General features: G+C 35.5%; 1 protein-coding gene across 4 annotated transcripts; it reads left to right on the top strand.

The window, feature by feature from the left end:
- Nucleotides 1–6,196: 6,196 nt before the first annotated feature.
- On the top strand, nt 6,197–15,435 carry LOC18430021 (ATP-citrate synthase alpha chain protein 2). 4 transcript variants are annotated; one of them, XM_006840190.4, is made up of 13 exons: nt 6,197–6,309; nt 6,423–6,528; nt 6,593–6,769; nt 7,271–7,432; nt 7,799–7,879; nt 8,239–8,290; nt 8,371–8,485; nt 8,617–8,698; nt 11,246–11,341; nt 11,561–11,662; nt 14,368–14,484; nt 14,564–14,680; nt 15,127–15,435. In XM_006840190.4, the coding sequence occupies exons 2-13, from the start codon at nt 6,430–6,432 to the stop codon at nt 15,196–15,198; spliced, it is 1,272 nt and encodes a 423-aa protein (XP_006840253.1). In that variant the 5' UTR covers nt 6,197–6,309; nt 6,423–6,429; the 3' UTR covers nt 15,199–15,435. The 4 variants fall into 4 exon arrangements, with proteins under 4 accessions (XP_006840253.1, XP_020520561.1, XP_020520560.1 ...); XM_020664902.2 differs by lacking the exon at nt 7,271–7,432; XM_020664901.2 differs by lacking the exon at nt 6,197–6,309 and having other exon boundaries at nt 6,345–6,528.

Below are 15,435 nucleotides of genomic sequence, written 5' to 3'. Positions count from 1 at the left end.
CAACTATTGTAAAAATATATTAAAATCAGAAAACAATTATTTTATAGCCTTACTAGTGTCATTAGAGTAATACTTGACCATATTTCTTTGAAACGTTTAAGAAATCCAGCAATAATGTTTACTCTATTGTCACAACACAAAACATATCTTAGATTTATTGGAGTATAAAATGAACTAATTAGCAAATAACAAGAACTGTGAACCAAGGTATAAGATTATTTTTCAAAGAAAAAAAAAACAAAAAAACGAACTCAATATAGGACTGCAGTTAATTAAAAAAAGCCAATACCTAATTATGTAAAATAGTGGTCCGTCCAAAATGCTATATTTTATACACCAATGAAATAAAAAATAAATAATAAAATATAAAATTTCTCTATGAGTAAAAAAATGACAAAATGATTAAGAAAATTTGAATCTTGCACTGAATTCCTAGCTACCTAAATCTTTAGTATCATTGAATCTTTTTCTAACTCTTTATATGGACATTATGAGTTTATAGAAAAACAAAAAAATTTTGAGTTACTCTTCTTCTAATTCTACCTATTATTTTGAGATATACTATTGTTTTAATTAATTTTTTTGGGAAATATATTGCTTGTATTTTTTTAAAAAAGCATACTCATTGCTGAAACTTTTGATGGAATTTTTATTATTAAATCAAGATTCTTAGTTTACTCCCATTGTTAGTGTACTTATTTTTAAACTAAATTTCAAAAATATTAACTCATAGGGAAGAAGTTTTTTTTGGAAAAAGATAAAAATAAGGATTTATATCGGTACTATTATACATATTTAATTTTTTTTATTTTTTTCATGACTCTTATATTAATATATTTTTTAAAATTTTATCGATTATCTCTTTTTGGGCTTTTAGGCCAGCTACTTAGTGAACTCAGCTCGGCTTTAATCAGTGCTTGGCGTGGCTCGGCATGTCTCGGTGTGGCTCAGCTCGTCTCAGGTGGGATAATGTCGGCTCGGCTCGGCTTCTCTATGAATGTTTATCTTATAACTAAATTTTAGCAATTTTAGCTGAGCAGAATCGATATGAGCTGAGCCGAGCCATTATAAGCCGAGCTGGATTTCTATGAGTGCCAACAGAACATCCACAAATTTTTTTGTATAGATTATATATAAACAGATTAAAAAATGGGGTTCGTAAGCAGTCGACGATTCTGTCCCATAAAAGGGTTGCATCTCGAAACTCAGTAGGTTTGGTGGAGCTGAAGCCTGAATTTTTGTGCAGGCTACAAGGTAAAAGCCAAGCTCCGAACATGCCTAAAAGTGCTTCCGGTTTTCAAATTGACGGGAAGAATTGGAGAAGGAAGCGATGTCATACTTATGTCTGCTGCAAATTTCTAGAATGTCGTGCCTCCAACACCCCACGAAGAACGTTACAATGTGGAGCACATCTCACTCATTCGAGTTTGGCATGAGGCCTTTGAAGGATGGCAGATTACCACTCCCGCTTATTCGAGTTTGGCAGGACGCCTCTAAAGGATGGCAGATTACCACTCTAGAATGTTCCTTGTGCATTCATGAATGAGAGCCGCCCCGCATAAACTCATTCCCTCTACCCCAAATCTTCATTTTTTTAATACCTCGAGGATATAGAAACAGTTCGCAAAAATTTCTAGAGAGATTTTTGAAAAAATGTTAGATGAACTTGGCAAAGAATGGTGAGTGGTTTTTTTTTTTTTTTGGGCCACATTCGCTATATAAATATTTTCCTCTTTTGTAGGAATTTTTAAAAGGAAAATGTCACAGCCCCGCCTTCAGCCGTCCTGCCGGACTAGCCGGAGGGCAGTAGGGTGCGGAACGCCGACCAAAGGTAGCGAATGCCACTGAGGTGGGAGTGCACTCAACGCTTCAGAAAGTCATAATCAAAGCAAACTATGAAAGAAAATAAAAACTCTCAACGCAACCATACAAATATTGAACATATATATATATATATTCCAAAATATATTACAATTATGTCCAAGGCACCAAAGGCCCAATGATAAAATACATAGCTTCAACTCAAACAACAACATGACCCACGACCATCTAACACCTACAATTAAAAAGACTCTTGATCAAGTGCAGGTCTTCAGCAACCAAAACGTTCACCCCTACTGTCCATCCTCGTCCCGCGAACTATCACTCTACATTGGAGAAAGTCAAAGGGATGAGCTACAAAGCCCAATAAGCAGATCAAGCATCATTCATTCCTGCCTAAACAAAGTTATTCGTATTCATTTGCAAGTTTCATACAGGTGTCATAACATGGAGCCATATATCATAATTCTTTTGCAATGATGGAATAAGGGAAAATCATATATCAGAATAGCAGTCATCACACATACTAACAGTCTATCAAAATAACAGATTAATAATTCCGGCAATCATATATATAATTGTAGGAAATCCTAACAGCGCTTACTCCCGAAGTAGAAGCCTTATCAATCAGGCCAAGCCAATCCAGTTACTTAAGACTTCAACCCTCCCTCAAGAGGCAAGACAATGACAAATGGATGACCCATTTCGTAATGCCCACTGGAAGACCCCAATGCGTAGTGCCTGCATAGATTTGGGGGGCACGACCCTCCCAAATATTCACATTCACATCCCAACTCCCGTCTTATCATGGGGAATCAGGGAAAGATTTCCACTGGCGGGACAACTTTCTTCTCATATCATAACACACTACCAATGGATGACCCATTGCATAGTGTTTCATATCACATCAAAAGCATGTCATATTACAACCATACATATTCAACATTATCGCATATGCATGTCTCATTACAATCATGCACCTCTTCTTGTCACATAGGCATGTCTTATTACAACCATGCATATTTAACAGCTCATAAGCATTCACAATCACATAGGCATGTCTTATTGCAACCATGCACATTTAACAGTTCATAAGCATTCACTATCACATAGGCATATCTTATTACAACCATGCACATTTAACCTTTCATAAGCATTCACTACCACATAGGCATGTCTTATTACAACCATGCATATTTAACAATTCATAAGCATTCACTATCACATAGGCATGTCTTATTGCAACCATGCACATTTAACAGTTCATAAGCATTCACTATCACATAGGCATATCTTATTGCAACCATGCACATTCAACATTATCGAGATAGGCATGTCTTATTACAACCATGCACATTTAACATTTCATAATCATGCACTACCTCGTGGGCATGACTTATTTCAACCATGCATAGTCAATAATTCATAAGCATTCTCTAATTCATAAGCATTCACTAATTCATAAGCGTTCTCTACTCCGGAAACATGTCTTATTACAACCATGTCTATTCAATAATTTACAAAGGAACAAAAACTTCATTGCGATAGTCCCTTAGAAAATCGGGCATAACTCCCCGTCCATAAAGAATTTGGTCATAGTTCCAAAACTAATTTAAAACTAGACTTTCATCTTTATTTTAAAACTGGTTTAGGCTCAATCAGAGACATTTTGGTCAACAAACAGATTATTATAAAAACGTATAAGATTTCTGAAAATTCCTGCGACTACAATAGTGACATCCTCATAGAAAAAGGAACGCGATCTCCAATACATAAGGAATTTCGACCTGATTCCAAAATCATTTTTGAAGTAAACTTACCCATCTTTCATTTAAAATTACTTGGGCTCATTTGGACATGATTTGGCTAATGAAAATCCAACATAACAACATGCACAGTTTCTGGAATTTCATTTTCAATTTTTGGCATACTTCAAAGAAGAATAATAACTTCCAAACCAAAATAGGCATTAATACAAAGTCTTTTTCATCTTAAACTAGATTCACAAAGGTGCTTTCCCACCAATTTTTATAACCAACAGAAATATTTTCAATACTCAATCTATCATGTAAATAAGAGTTACAGTCTTGAAAAATCAGGGCTCATTCTAGCATAATCACATACATCCACCCCATTTTTACAATTTCATACATTTTTATACTTGGATTCCATACTACATAATCAAATTCATGGAAGCATGAATGCTAAATCCACTTACCCGCACCAAAGAGTTCCAAGTTCCCCACACGCACGGCAGCTACATACCCACGACGGCTTCATATTTCACGCACGGCAGCTTTTTACTTCATGCACGGCGGTTACACACGCACAACGACTTCATACTTCACACACAACGGTTGATCCTTACGTACACGGCGGTTCGCCCTCTTTCACGCTCGGCGATTGGTATTTACACGCATGGCGGTTTATCCTTACACATACGGTAACTACCCAAAAAGCTGAAAAATTTGGGTCCTCACAGAAAAAGTTTATATAAGGATGCAACCTTATAATGTAGAACTACGGATGCCCCTAAAAAATCCATCGGAAAAGGTAGTTTTAATGTTGAAAACCCTTTGATTGATCATTTCGACATCGAAATGTATGACTATGAAAAATAAAAAGATTTTAAGTCTCAGAAATAGTTCATTTTATAATATATTATCTACACCGTCCATTTTCAAGATTTTTATATGTTTATAGACTACTTGATTTTAACTATTTTGGAAATTTCAAATTTTATTATTAGATATAAAATAGATTTTGATTAGATATAAAAATAGATTTTGAGATAAACCTAAGAACATTTTACATCAAAATTATGTACCATGAAAATTTTTGAAGGTGCACTTTACCTCTATACCTACGGATGCATCCGTAAGCCAATGGCACCCTTTTTAAAATGTCCAAATGGTAAGTTTTTAGTTTTTAGTTTTTTTTTTTTTTTTGTGAGGGAGTGTACTATTCATTAAGATAACGAAAGGTTACGCGAGTGAAAAGAGAAAAAAAGAAAGGAAAGAAAAAAATGAAAAAGGGAGATCAGCACTAGGAGGTTGAAACAATATAAGTAACCAATTTAGCTAGGGAATCCGCATCAAAGTAGGAGCCACGATGAACATGAAGAAATGAAAGTTCACGTCCCTTTAAAAATAAAAGAATTTCATCCATGACAATAGTAAGCCTCTAAGGAGTGAGACCTAGCTTCAGACACCACAAATAACATTGGCACAATAACCTTCTGGTGCATCTGGTTGAGTCTGGACACACTCATCTTCAAGACCCAAAGCTCAACTTCATTGATCTTGTAAGGATGCAGCATGTCAGAGTAAGACCAAATTGTACAACCAGTATGGTCCCGAAGGAGGCTACCAAAACCAGACCGCAGCCCCTTAACATTGTCATCAAATTAAGTTTGAACCAGCCATTAGGTGGCTTCGTCCAGACCCCGATGAAGGATAGACCGATAGAAAGTTTTTGAATGAGAAAGAAGAGTAGGTTAGGTGCCGCAGTCAACGAGAGAGATGCATAGGCCCAAGTCACAGCAGATCTCTAACTAACAGTGCGTAAAGTGGGGAGGTCTCGAGCTCGATCTTCAAATATTCTCAACTTTCTCTCTTCCAAATATTCCAAAGAGAGGCTATAATTGGACCCGGTTTCTATGCGGCCAAGCCCGCACATGTAGAAATACGGGCCTCTTTTAGGATTTAATTTTTAAAGACATGTAATCTCTAACATGGAGACCATGAATATGAAAAAATCAATAGATTTTAAAAAAAGAAATAACATTTTTAGTAAAAAAACATTCGGACTGTTAGTTTCCATTGTTTTTAAATGGAACACCTACTTGCATGCACCTTTAAGATGGATAATTTACACTTTCTAGGCCACATATGTAGAAATGTGATCCAGCCCGATGAAACAATTCCTTTATAATTTGAGTTAGCCGAGTTGAGCTTAGCCAAGCCTATATAAGTTGAGTCGAGCCAAGTCGTTCCGAGACTCTAGCCAAAACCGAGCAATAATAAAGAAATTTTTGAAGATCTTTTAACTAAGGATACAAACTCACGTATAGAAATGTGAGCATAGAATTTAATCGTAATTTACGGGCAATATATAATTTTTAAAATGTGGATTATTAATATGTAAAAATAAATAAATTTTAAAAACTAAAAATAATAGTTTTTGGAGAAAGTATTTGAACCGTTGATTTTTTTTTTTTTTTTTTTGAAAGTCTATAATTTATGGTGTAGATCTGCACTTTTATTATTTTATATTTGGGTGGATGGAGTAGATCTCCAAGCCCGCATAGTAAGAGGTGTGGGCTGGAAGCACCAAACAATTTTCTCCATTCATAAATTCATTACCTAGTTCTAATGGTGGTGGTGTGGGTAGTTAGCTCGCCCACCAACTTGTGATCATCTCCCCATTACATTACTCATGATAACCTCTCACCATCCCTTCTTCTGACCTTTGAACTTCCGGTGGCTGGTAATAATAATATCACCAACTCCGTTCGCCTTATCATAATTTTCAGCGTACTACTACTGCCTTTAACTTTTTCTTCTTCCTCTGGAATTGATCTCTCTCCTCCTCGATTCAAGGTGACCAATGGCTAGGAAGAAGATCAGGGAGTACGACTCTAAACGCTTATTGAAAGAGCATTTGAAGAGAATTTCTGAAATTGAAATCGGGATCCGCTCTGCTCAGGTACATCTCTGATTGATCAAAATCTTAGCGTTTTATATATAACCTAAATTTTGGTGTTTGCTAGGTCACCGAATCAACAGATTTCACAGAAATTACGGACAAAGAGCCATGGCTTTCCTCCACCAAGCTTGTCGTGAAGCCTGATATGTTGTTTGGGAAGAGGGGGAAGAGTGGATTGGTCGCACTTAACCTCGATCTAGCTCAAGTTGCAGCTTTTGTCAAAGAACGCCTTGGTAAAGAGGTACTTACTCTCTCTGTTTCTTTCTTGATATAACTTCTCTCAATTTTAAACTTTCAGATTGGAATTAGAACAACGCCTCTAACATGTCGATGTTATCTCTTACAATTATGGACGATTAATTATTCGGGTTAAACTACAATTATTCAAGGCAAAATCCTGTAGATTTTGTTAGCTGTGCGTGATTTGTGTTTATTGAGAAAATCCTTTGTTCTTGTGTTCATTCACATTATGTCACAATGTTTTGCCAGTGTTCTGCAGATAAATACATTTCATTCATGTAAACCAGACCACTAATGTGGAAATGCATGGGCAAAATACACATTATAAGTGATCTTTTAAACTTATTTAAGCACCTATCCATTTTCCACTTAGAAAATGTGGGCGAGTGAAAATTGTCCTTTCCATTATGCGCTGTAGTTTGGGACTTAAAACATTGAAGAACTTGGTCCTTGTGAAAATGTGGTTTCTCAGTGAGCACTGTTAACTTTGAAATATTCACAGGTGGAGATGGGGGGTTGCAAGGCACCAATTACCACATTTATTGTAGAACCATTTGTTCCTCACACCCAAGAGTTTTACCTTTCAATTGTCTCTGAGAGGCTTGGATGTACAGTGAGTTTCTCGGAATGTGGTGGAATTGAAATTGAAGAGAACTGGGACAAGGTATACCTAGTCTGTGGAAAGAGTTTTATGTGTTATTTTTTTTGTTCCTTGGAGAACCTTGGACAGTTGGCGAATGTTACTTTTTCTAATCAATGCTGCAAATGTTTTTCCTTTCAAGAAACTCAATATGTTTCGACCAAAATCTGTTTAGTTTTTTAAGTGCTACTCAGTGTGACCTTTTACCTGTCTTGAATTTATCCTTTCAGTGAATCTCATATGGTTCACGGCCCTCAGATTCTATTATTTCATTAGTTACAGTTATTCATGACTCATTCTTTAATCATCATTAATTAGTGCTTTTTAATTGTGTTTTTTAAAACTATTTGATGGTAATTATATTTCAATTCTGTTCTTTGGATCATACAGGTTAAAACAATCTTTCTCCCAACCGAAAAGTCAATGACACCTGAAGCCTGTGCTCCACTAATTGCAACTCTGCCTTTGGAGGTCTGCCTTTATTAATGGTTTTTCATTTATTCTTACATTTCTAAATTTATTAATCTTTGAATTATATTGTTGGATTGAATGCTTTTCAGTTACATCTATACTCTTCTATGCAGACCGCAAATAAACTAGAAACAGTTTTGTTGTTTCAGTCATCGGCATAGGTTACTCCACAGTTCTTATAATTAAAAATAAACTGGTGTTTTTTATTTTCGCTTGTAGTGAGGCTTATAGCAACCACAAGTTTTTTAGGATTAGCTAGATTTAGGATCATTATTTTCATGTTTTACTTATGTTGGTTATGCCTGTCACATGTCCCGATACACTTATGTAATAGGGATGTCATATTTCTCTTGACTCAGATTCGAGGCACAATTGGAGACTTCATAAAGGGTGTCTTTGCCATATTTCAAGGTGAGTATCACATGATTTTATTGTCACAAGTTAAGTTAGTATTACTGGCTGTGGAATGAAATGATTTATCTGTATGTTAGACCTGGACTTCACTTTCCTTGAGATGAACCCATTTACTTTGGTCAATGGGGCACCATACCCTCTGGATATGCGAGGAGAGTTGGATGATACTGCTGCCTTCAAGAATTTCAAGAAGTACTCATTCTTCCTGATCAACAATAGTGATTTTTCCTTATAGGGGAGTAATTTTCTTTTTAATCAAGTAATAAGTTTCTCCTATAAAGAAAAGTAATTTATTTGTATTGGCACATTCATTTACTTTCTAGGTGGGGCAATGTGGAGTTCCCATTACCTTTTGGAAGAGTGTTGAGTCCAACAGAAAGCTTTATTCATGGTTTGGATGAAAAGGTAATGTCATTTCCATGCTAGCTGGTGCTTATAAAGATTAATTGTGCCTATTTTCATGTGCTAATGCAACGTAATGAGTAGCAGATGACTTGAATGTTATGCCATGGTCATTGGGGAGTTGTATTTATGGCCATGCCTTTATGCATTTTGTAAATTGAATGTTTTGTTGCATATTTTTGCCCAATTTTCAAGAAGGCAGAGGTGCCCGCCTAGGCGATTTTGGGATCCGGGCCGCCTAGGCGGGCGCTCAGAAATGCGTTCGTGGGGGTAGGCGTCTGTTACACCTTGGCTATAGTCTATTTATTTGAGACATAGACATTTTTGTTTTTGCGCCATAGTCTATTTATTTCAAACAACAATATTCCAGTAACTTCAAATATATACATGAAGGAATATACACATTTATTTTACTTTTCACACAAATTCTTTGTTACATAATATGAAACCATATATTGCACTGATCTACAGTCGAATTTCTTATAATTTTTTGTAGGGTTTAGCGAAATTTCTTAATTTTCTTATAATTAATCTCCCATCTAACCAAAACATGCACCTAACCCTAATTTGTGAGGGTCCCTTGCACACTTAGTACAACATATCATCAGGATTGGGCCTTTTTATCACCAAAGATTATTTCAAAATCACGTTTAAAGAGTAAAAGAAGCCATCTTTCTGAAATAATCAATGGAAATCACAAGGCAATTCTTCAAATTAACTATTAATTACTCCCAATTAACCTTTAGTTTCTGCTAGAGCAGCCAAATATCAATGATATAATCCCAAAACCTATATGCCCCTCAACAAGTTTATTAAGGGGGCTTACACCTTTTTGGGGGTTAGATTGCCCCCCAAAACTCATTTCCCTCCTTTTTTAGGGGGGAAAAAAAATGCTTTTTTGCTTGTGGCTGAGGGCCTTTTTCCGCCCTTGGCCAAGCTATTCCTAGGCAGCGCCTTGGCATTTTGGCTGGTGGCTAGGCGGATGAATTTTTGAACATAGCTTTGTTCTAGAATTGGATTATTTTCCTTATCTAATCAGAACCTTTGGTACAATGTTCGAAAATTCAGCCGCCCGGCCGCCTATTTGGATGAACGGCCAAAATGCCTAGGCGGCTTGCATCTAGGTGCCTGCCTAGGTGGCGGCGTTACCTGCCTAGGAGGTTTAGTCAAGCGATCGCCTCAATGCAACTTGTCGAGGGCGGAAAAATGCCTTGGGCCAAGGTCAATTTACTAATTTCCCCCCTTAAAAAGATGGGAAAAGGGTTTTCAGGGGCATTCTAAACCCCCACAACCTAATTCTTGGCTTCTAGAGAGATAAAAACTCCCTAAAAACCTCGAATATGTGAGGTATCAAAAGATCGATAAATTTTTTAGTTTTTCAATTTCTTTTGAAAACAAAGGCAATAGTTCGTGGTAGTTTTTTGGAGCTTCTAGTGGTCTATTTTGAGGACTTTAGGCGACCCAATAGACAAGGTTTGGGCCGACATCGTTTTGATTTTGATATTTTTAGAGCATTATCATCTTTGAATAATAGTTCTGAATTTTTTTGTTATAACGTATTATGTTGTGAATCATATTTGTTCTTTTATTTTTTCTTGTTTTATCATATATTTACATGTTTGTAATTGAAAGATTGATTTTTTTTGTGATGGATTGAATTTTTCCTCATTTGGACGATGAACTGGGCCTATATGGAATTCTTTTATGAATAACTGATTCCTTTTATGTACAATATGTCATGTTTTGATATTCTATTATTTACTTTTTACTTTTACAATTTGGATTTCAAGCATTTTGATGTCTTACAATCTCTTTGCTCTTTGTATATGTATATCCATTCTATGACTATGTAATATTAAGTTTCCTCTTTCTCACGAGGGATTTGGGGCTCTAAAATTGCCTTAAAAACCCCCCAAAGGCCTAAAACCCTGCCCTAAGAACTCCTTAGTCCTTTTTGTTTGGGGGAAATTGGGGGGGGTTGGCAGGGGTTTGTTTTTGGGGTGGATCCCCTGTTCCTGGGCGGATGCCTAGGCGCCTGCCTGCGCTTTTTTGAACATTGATTAGGTATAAGATTTCTCAAAGTTTTAAGTTTGTCTCGATATTATTCTTTCTTATTGAGAAGGTCCACAATAGTGTTTATCTTTTCTAACTATTTTAATTACATTTCATGTTTAATTGTTTACAAAGTTCCTCACTTCATCAGTTATATTTATTGTAAATCTGAGGCTTTTAGATTTGATGGAACTGTAAGTTATTTGACTATTCCCTCCTTTTCTTTTCTTTTTTGCTGCAAACGCACGTGCTTGGCCGCTCCTAGAGAGATCTCATAAAAACTACTATTTGAATGTGCCAGACTGCCAGTTCAATAAGTTCTTCTGCAAGACCTAATCATTTGGCTTTTATAGAAAAAGGTTTAACATTGGCTTTATGGTTTCCTTGTATTGTTCTTTTAATATATGAGCGAGCTGAGTTAAACTTTGAACTCATCCATTCTATCCATGTTGATGCTTATAGAAGGTATTTACTTCATGTGTCTTGTTTTGTTTGCAGACTAGCGCCTCTCTGAAGTTCACTGTATTGAATCCGAAAGGGCGCATTTGGACAATGGTAGCTGGAGGAGGTGCAAGTGTAATTTATGCAGATACTGTAAGCTTGTAACCTACTTCCTGCTTGTAGGCCTCATTACTTTGTTTTCACACTGGATCCTGATCACTGTCTACTGTTTCTTATGTTACTTTTTTGAACTTTTAGAAAATATTACGTTAAAATATGTTCAATGTATACTGTTAGCTGAAAATGCAAATAACTGTGCACATTGATTCACATACTGTAATTTTAAAGTTCATGTTATTCTGCACTATTCAGGTTGGAGACTTGGGCTATGCCTCAGAGCTTGGGAACTATGCAGAATATAGTGGTGCTCCCAATGAAGAAGAGGTGTTGCAGTATGCCAGAGTCGTTATTGATGTAAGAATGCCTTAATTGACAAAATTTTGACATCAGCTTTGCCTCCCTCTCTCTCTCTCTCTCTCTCTCTCTCTCTCTCTCTCTCTCTCTCTCTCTCTCTTTATATATATATATATATATATATATATATATATATATATATATATATATATATATATATATATATATATATGGAAGCATCTACAAAACCCCTATGGGTGAAGTTCTACAGTACTTCACCTACACCTAATCACTGTCCAAAGTTCATCACACTGTCACAGTTTTTCGGTAGTGTTTGAATTTTTATAATTTTTGTACTAATCAGATTTATCCAAAATTTGGGACGTGTGTACATATGACCAAGTCGCACCAAAATAAAATATTAGAAAAAATTAGTCATAAAATAAAATAATGAAATTACCCCTGAAACTTTATAGGGGTATTTTGTGTAATTTTTATCATTTAAATTATTTGTTTTATATTTTATTCATGTGCATCTCACTAAGGCGCACACACATACAAAATTTCAGATCATTATGATTTGTAAAAAAATATATAAAAATTCAAACACTATCCGACATCTCTGACCATATGATAAACTTTGAACGGTGATAAAACCGTAGGTGAAGTACTGTAGAGCTTCACCTATAGGCATTTTGTAGTGTTTTCCTATATATATATATATATAGGAAAAATTTTATATAAGAATGCTACCTTATAATGTAGAACTACGGTGCCCCTCAAAAATCCATCGGAAAAGGTAGTTTTAATGTTGAAAAACCCTTTAATTGATCATCTCGACATCGAGATATATGACTATGAAAATTACAAAGATTTTAAGTCTTAAAAATAGTGCATTTTAAAACATATTATCTGCACAGTCCATTTTCAATATTTTCACATGTTTATAGATCTACTTGATTTTAACCATTTTTTAAATTTACAATTTTATAATTAGATGTAAAAATAAATTTTGAGATAATCCTAATAACATTTTACATCAAAAATATATACCATGATAAAATTTGAAGGGCACCGTACCTCTACACCTACGGAGGCGTCCGTATGCCAACTGCACCCATGTATTTGAAGGGCAACGTACCTCTACGCCTACGGAGGCGTCCGTATGCCAACTACACCCATATATATATATATATATATATATATATATATATATATATATATATATATATATATATATATATATATATATATATATATATATATATATATATAGAGAGAGAGAGAGAGAGAGAGAGAGAGAGAGAGAGAGAGAGTTATATTAAAGTGCTCACACTATAGAGTGTTTTATAATTATACTCAACAAATTTTGGACACTAATATACCTTTGTTTTGTACTTGGAGCATATTTTTAGAAAAGGTATTTTTGGTCATTAGGAGGGTGTGACATCATCATCTACATGGGGTGTGACATCACCCATATGGAGCATTAATTGCCACTAGTGTGCTCCATGTGGGTGATGTCATACTATGTAGATGATGTCACATCCTTCTAATAACCAAAAATATCCTTACTAAAAAAAATACTCCATGTACAAAACAAGGGTATATAAGTGCCCAAAATTTGTTGAGTACAATTATAAATTACTCTATAGTGTGAGCACCCTAACATAACCCATATATATATATATATATATATATATATATATATATATATATATATATATATATATATATATATATATATATATATATATATATATATGAAAACTCTTAAACATGCCTATAAGCGATTTTGAACAATGTTTCTCCCCACCACGAACATGTTATGTCCTTGGCGGTCATGTCCATGGCGATTTATTAAACGGAGCCACAACGGACGGTGTGTGGTCTGTGGTGGTTTCCACGTGTTTTTTGACCGCCATTGGCATGCTATGTCCGTGATGTGGGTACCGCCACGGACTTGCTAGGTTTATGGCGGTCTTTAATCCTCAGACAGCGCCGAGCCTATTGACGAAAACACTGTTCATTTTTGCTCATAGGCATTGCGTAGTGGCTTCTTTTATATATATATCAGGTCGGTTTGTATAGAGCCGAGGCTCTAAACAATCAAAGTAAAGTGCACCTTCAAATAGTATCAAGAAATGCGATTTCAATACTGGAAATCTTTTTAATAGCCTTAAAATATATTTTCATCTTTAATTATAAAATTTAAAGCTTCAAAAATAGTGTAGATCGAGTAGATCTATAAAAGCTTAAAAATCTTGAAAATTGACAATCCAAAAATGCGTTACAAGATGTACTATTTCCAGAACTTTAAATCCATTTTTTTCTCGTGTCCATGCATCTTGATGTTGAGATGATCAATTTGAGGATATTTGGGCATCAAAACAACCCCTTCGAGTGAAATTTTTTAGATAGGCTCTAATTTGATTGTTTTTCCATATATATATGCACATGCATATGCTCACAAGTTTATAATGTAGAATAAGCCTGTTGGAGTTAGAGTAGTTTGTTGGACCCCAAATTTTGCACACATTCTCATATATATCACGCAAAAAGTGGTCCAAAATGAGTCCACTTTTTTTAGTGAACGCAATATGTCCATATGATGGATAGTAGATCTAGGTGCTTGAGAAATCTGGGTTGGTTTTTTCTGTTCTTTGTTCTTTTGAAATTTTTTATACACGCATGCATTCATACATAAAGACATATTTGTGATAACTTCTGTATCCTGAATGCTAAACTCTTTTGACATTTTGAAGTGCGCTACATCTGATCCTGATGGTCGGAAAAGGGCACTCTTGATTGGTGGGGGCATTGCAAACTTTACTGATGTTGCTGCCACGTTCAATGGCATAATCAGGGCATTGAGGGAGAAGGTGCGGGTAGCATTTACTATTGGATATTTATGCCCTATGATGTAATTTTGTCACTATAAACAGGGGGTATCATTTGCAGGAAGCAAAGCTGAAAGCATCACGAATGCATGTTTATGTTCGTAGAGGTGGTCCTAATTATCAGACGGGGTTAGCAAGGATGCGAGTTCTTGGGGAAGAGCTTGGAGTTCCCCTTGAGGTAAAATTGACCACGTGATTGCTTTATTTTGCTCAGACCCGATTATGGGTTTCTGGTGAAAATTGAAATTACATTGTGGTCTCATAAAAAATGTTGGAAATCTTCTTGCTTTGAATAGAAAATTTGTGCTAAAAGTGTGTCAAGAAATGAGCACAAATGAGATGCATCTGAGTCCTTTTGGTTACCATGCTGTGTGTGCGTTCATACACAAAATAGACTCAAATGTTCTGTTGCATGCATGCAAGGGTGTCAAACCTTTGCTCTGATTTTGTTCTTAAAGCCAAAAAGGTGGAAACTGTACGTGCAAACCTTGCTTGCGAAGCTATCAAGCTAGATGACCAAAGAGCCCTTTTCTTTCAGTACTTTGTCTTTCATTCTTTTCTTTTCTTTCTTGTAAGGGTTCAAATTGGCATAGTTTTGTCTAAGATATATTTGTTTTTTTTCAGGTCTATGGCCCTGAGGCAACAATGACTGGAATCTGCAAACAGGCAATTGAGTGCATCATGTCTGCTGCATAAACATTATGTTCTTCCATTGTTTTCTCTTTTGATCTTTGATCCCATGGACTGCTCTTCATCATCAAGGGGCATTTAATAATCCAATAAGGCCTGAATCAATTGATAGCTGGTCTTGTATGACAGTTTTCTGCCATTTAATCTGAATCCATTTTGTAGATTGTAAACAGGACCACTTATGGACTTCAAAAGTCTGTAGTGCACAAACAAAGACCCTTTGATATATCTTTTATTGCTCTC

The sequence above is a fragment of the Amborella trichopoda genome, chromosome 2, assembly GCF_054954075.1.
Source record: "Amborella trichopoda isolate Santa Cruz 75 chromosome 2, AtrichopodaSantaCruz75HAP2 v2.0, whole genome shotgun sequence".
In the NCBI taxonomy this organism is placed as follows: domain Eukaryota; kingdom Viridiplantae; phylum Streptophyta; class Magnoliopsida; order Amborellales; family Amborellaceae; genus Amborella; species Amborella trichopoda.
This window is presented reverse-complemented; position numbering and strand designations above follow the sequence as displayed.